The sequence below is a fragment of the Triticum aestivum genome, chromosome 1D, assembly GCF_018294505.1.
Source record: "Triticum aestivum cultivar Chinese Spring chromosome 1D, IWGSC CS RefSeq v2.1, whole genome shotgun sequence".
In the NCBI taxonomy this organism is placed as follows: Eukaryota; Viridiplantae; Streptophyta; class Magnoliopsida; order Poales; family Poaceae; genus Triticum; species Triticum aestivum.
In genome coordinates this window covers 62176424-62181440 of record NC_057796.1, presented here as the reverse complement: position 1 = coordinate 62181440, position 5017 = coordinate 62176424, and the positions used below count along the sequence as shown (strand labels likewise).

The 5017-nt window shown below is 46.6% G+C and overlaps 1 protein-coding gene across 1 annotated transcript in view; it reads left to right on the top strand.

Moving 5' to 3' along the window:
• LOC123157855 (phosphoserine aminotransferase 2, chloroplastic-like) overlaps positions 1-1249 on the top strand; it is a 2197-nt gene extending 948 nt beyond the window's left edge. Inside the window, exon 2 of the mRNA XM_044576048.1 lies at positions 431-1249. Coding sequence (XP_044431983.1) covers positions 431-1249 — 819 coding nt within the window. The remainder of the gene's footprint in view (positions 1-430) is intronic.
• The last annotated feature ends 3768 nt before the right edge of the window (positions 1250-5017 follow it).

The window sequence follows — 5017 nt, the reverse complement described above, 5'->3', positions numbered from 1 at the left end:
CCCGAGGGTTCTTCTTTTCCTTTTATTTATCTTTCTTTTACTGTTTTACTTTTAGTTTTATTTTATTTTAGTTTTATAAAAATTATCACTAGCACTTAAATTAATACTTTTAAGTATACTATTGCCACATTAATCCTCAACCCAAATTTAAAATAGTTTAATATTTTATAAAATCCAAAAGGCATTTATTTTAACATTTGAACCTCTATTTTAATTATTTTGAACACTTAAACATTTTATTAAATTTAGGTTTCTCCACCATTTTTATCTATGCAATATTTGGTTCACTCCGAACATTTTAGTTTTAATATTTGAATTTTTTTTATTGTTGACACTAATTGAATTTAAATTATGAAACGGTTTTGGATCATCGCACGGTTCACAACAGTAACCGAGGTGACGTGGCATGATTAGCGGGGAATTACTGTAGCTTGATTGCCCGGGCGTTACATTAAGCCCCAAGGCCGTCGCCGCGGCTCCCTCCGCCCGCGTCCCGGCGCGCGCCGCCAGGATCCGCTACCAGGCCATCGCGGCGCCCTCCGCCCCCTTCCCCCTTGTCGCCACGGGCGAGCGCGACGTCTACAACTTCGCGGCGGGCCCGGCCATGCTGCCCCTCTCCGTGCTGCAGAGGGCGCAGGCGGAGCTGGTCGAGTACCGCGGCTCCGGCATGAGCATCATGGAGATGAGCCACCGGGGCAAGGAGTTCGACGCGGCCATCAAGAAGGCCGAGGCGGACCTGCATGCGCTCCTCGCCGTGCCGGACACCCACGAGGTGCTCTTCCTCCAGGGCGGCGCCACCACGCAGTGCGTCGCCGCGCCGCTCAACCTCTGCGGCTCCACCTCGGACCCCGCCGACTTCGTCGTTTCCGGCTCCTGGAGCGACAAGGCCTTCAAGGAGGCCGGGAAGTACTCCGCCGCCTCCGTCGCCTGGTCCGGCAAGGCCACCAAGTACACCTCCCTGCCGGCGGACTTCGGGGCGCTCGCGCAGAACCCCGAGGCGCGCTTCCTCCACATCTGCTCCAACGAGACCATCCACGGCGTGGAGTTAAAGGACTACCCGGAGCCGATGAACGAGTCGGGCGTCCTCGTCGCCGACATGTCCTCCAACTTCTGCTCCAAGCCCGTCGACGTCTCCCGGTTCGGCCTCGTCTACGCCGCCGCGCAGAAGAACGTCCGGCGCTCGGATACGATGCAGCCAGGGGCACGAATCGCATCACGCAGCAGCAGCGTGTTAGAATTAATGGGCTAGGCCCATAGCAATTTCTGAAATCTCAAAGCCCATGTGTAAAATGGCAAGTGGTGGTGCTAAGTTTAGTCCCACCCCGGAAGTTGAAGAAGAGTTGGACCTCTTTATATAGTGGGTTCTCTCCACCACTCTAAGTGGTGTGTGAGAAGAGAAAGGGAAAACCACACACGCGCGCTCGCTCGCCTCGCCTCGCCTTGCCTGGCGTGGCGAGGCGAGGCGAGGCGAGGCGGCGCGTACATGCGACATGCGCGTGAATGGTCCGCCGAAATCCGGTCCGTCTCCTTGCAGGAGCGCAGCTTCCTTTTGCCGTTTTATTTTTATGTCTTGGCAACAAGTTTTTGATTACTTGTCCGGTAAGTATACGAATTAGAAACCGAGTCGGTTTGGGATTGTGGTCGCGACACAATACCGCCTCTGGTCCTAATATATATACAGCTACCGGCTGCGGCCAGAGATATACCGAAAAACACCTAGGGTTTTGCCTCATCTCACAACTTGCGCCGCCATCGTAGTCTACTCCATCTCAAACGCCGACGTGCATCGGCGCGTGGGAGAGCAGGTCTCCGGAACCGTTCGTCTTTGCGATCCTACACCGGGAGAGGACGAATTAGGTTTTTGGGAAGCGTTGTGCGCGACCGCTCAAATTCGTCATCACGGGTCGTCTTCCGTCCAAGTCGGGCGGTGCTACTCATCGTCGTATTCATCGCCGTCAGCAGCAGATCGTCGCCAACATCGTCATCAACACTGTCGCACCCATAATAGCTAACGATTAGTACGTCCAACATCCTCTGTTCATGTCTGTTTCTACAGCTATTGTTACGTGTTTGCTACTGTTATGCATGTCTTGCTGTTCTTCTAGTTTGCTAGATTATTGCATGCTAGTATCTCTTCTAGTCATGAATTATTTACTGGAATTAATCATGAACTTGCCTAATATTCCAACAATCCAAAAACCTAATTATAGGCAATTTCCTGAGTTAACTATGGCTGGATTCGCTGATGCACTGAGGCCGGATAAGTTTACCGGTGTGCACTTTAAGAGGTGGCAGGTGAAGATCATGCTCTGGCTTACTGCTCTGAAAGTTTTCCACGCTAGTGTTGGTGCTCCAGAGTGAATGACCGACGAAGATCGGAGAAAATTCCAGGAAGCCAATACTATGTTTGTGGGATGCATTCTGAGTGTTCTTGCTGACCGTCTGTGTGATGTGTACATGCACATAAATGACAGAAAGATTCTGTGGGATGCACTGAATGCAAAATTCGGTGCAACAGATGCAAGCAGTGAACTGTACATCATGGAGAGTTTTCATGACTACAAGATGGTGAATAACCGTTCTGTGGTTGAACAAGCTCATGAGATACAGTGCATTGTGAAGGAACTTGAACTCCTTAAATGTGTTCTACCCGACAAATTCATGGCTGGGTGCATGATTGCAAAGTTGCCTCCTTCATGGAGGAATTTCGCCACAACTCTGAAGCATAAGAGACAGGAGATATCAGTTGAAAATCTGATTGCATCTCTTGATGTTGAAGAAAAAGCTCGGGCTAAAGATACTACTGAAAAAGGAGGTGAGGTTCAGCCTACTGCTAACATGGTGCAGAGGTACCCACAGAACAAGAACAAAGGGAAGAACAAACCTGTTTTCAACAAGCCTACCAAGACTACTACCTTCAAGAAGAAGAAGTTCAACAAGGCTGAGCTAGAGTGCTACGCCTGTGGGAAGCCTGGACACTTTTCCAAGGAATGCCCTGAACGTGCAGACCGCAGAGGGAAAACAAGCTCCAAGACTGTCAACATGGTGACCGCTAGCAATACTGATGGGTATGGTAATTTACCTATTGTGCTTTCAGTATTTCAATCATCTTCGTGGTGGATTGATTCGGGTGCTAACGTTCATGTGTGTGCTGACATCTCCCTGTTTACTTCTTATCAGGTCGCAAGGGATTCTTCCGTCCTAATGGGGAATGGGTCACATGCTTCTGTTCGTGGCATTGGCACGGTGGATCTGAAGTTTACTTCGGGAAAGATCGTGCAACTAAGGAACGTGCAGCATGTCCCTACTATGAACAAGAATCTAGTTAGCAGCTCCCTTCTATGTCGAGATGGATTTAAGGTAGTTTTAGAGTCCAATAAAGTAATCGTGTCAAGATTTGGACAATTTATAGGAAAAGGCTATGAGTGCGGAGGCTTGTTCCGCTTTTCTCTTTCAGATTTTTGCAATAAGTCAATAAACCAAATTTGTGCTAGTGTTAATGATGATGCAAGTATTTGGCACTCTCGTTTATGTCATATTAATTTTGGTTTAATGTCTCGGCTATCCAGCATGAGTTTAATTCCGAACTTCACAGTTGCCAAAGGTTCTAAGTGCCATAGTTGTGTGCAATCTAAGCAACCTCGAAAGCCTCATAAGGCTGCCGAGGAGAGAAACTTGGCACCTCTAGAACTCATACATTCTGATCTTTGTGAGATGAATGGTGTGTTGACAAAAGGTGGAAAGAGATATTTCATGACTTTGATTGATGATGCGACTAGATTTTGCTATGTTTATTTGTTGCAAACTAAAGATGAAGCATTAGACTACTTTAAACTCTATAAAGCTGAAGTTGAAAATCAACTAGAGAGAAAGATCAAGCGTCTTAGGTCCGATCGTGGTGGAGAGTATTTTCCAAAAGTTTTTGATGAATTTTGTGAGGAACATGGTATTATTCATGAGAGGACGCCTCCCTATTCACCTCAATCAAATGGAGTGGCCGAGAGGAAAAACCGCACATTGACTGACTTGGTGAATGCCATGTTAGACACTGCTGGTTTATCTAAGGCATGGTGGGGGGAGGCTCTATTGACTTCATGTCATGTCCTGAATAGAGTTCCCAACAATAATAAGGAGAAAATCCCTTATGAGGAGTGGGTTGGGAGAAAACCATCACTTTCTTATTTGCGCACTTGGGGATGTTTGGTAAAGGTCAATATTCCTATTTCTAAGAAACGCAAACTTGGACCGAAGACAGTGGATTGTGTCTTTCTAGGGTATGCTCAACGGAGCATTGCTTATAGGTTTTTAGTGGTAAAATCTGAAGTACCTGATATGCATGTTGATACTATAATGGAATCTCGTGATGCAACATTTTTTGAGAACATATTTCCTATGAAAGATATGCATAGCATTGCTAGATTTTCTTCTGAGATAATTCCTGAATCTAGTACAACTGATGAATATTTCGAACAATCACATGAGGAAGTCCTTGAGAAGGATAACAATGAAGTTCCTAGAAGGAACAAGAGACAAAGGATTGCAAAATCCTTTGGTGATGATTTCATTGTATACCTTGTGGACGACACACCCAAGACGATTGCAGAAGCATATGCATCTCCGGATGTAGATGATTGGAAAGAAGCTGTTCATAATGAGATGGACTCAATTCTTTCTAATGGAACTTGGGAACTAACTGATAGACCATATGGTTGTAAACCTGTGGGCTGTAAGTGGGTGTTCAAAAAGAAGCTAAAGCCTGATGGTACTATTGATAAGTACAAGGCGCGGCTAGTGGCCAAGGGCTACACTCAGAAAGAAGGCGAAGATTACTTTGACACCTATTCACCCGTTGCTAGAATGACCACCATTCGGGTGTTACTTTCCTTGGCTGCCGCTTATGGTCTTATCATTCATCAAATGGATGTAAAGACAGCTTTTCTCAATGGAGAGTTGGAAGAGGAGATCTATATGGATCAGCCTGACGGGTTTGTGGTTAAGGGTGAAGAGAGAAAGGTGT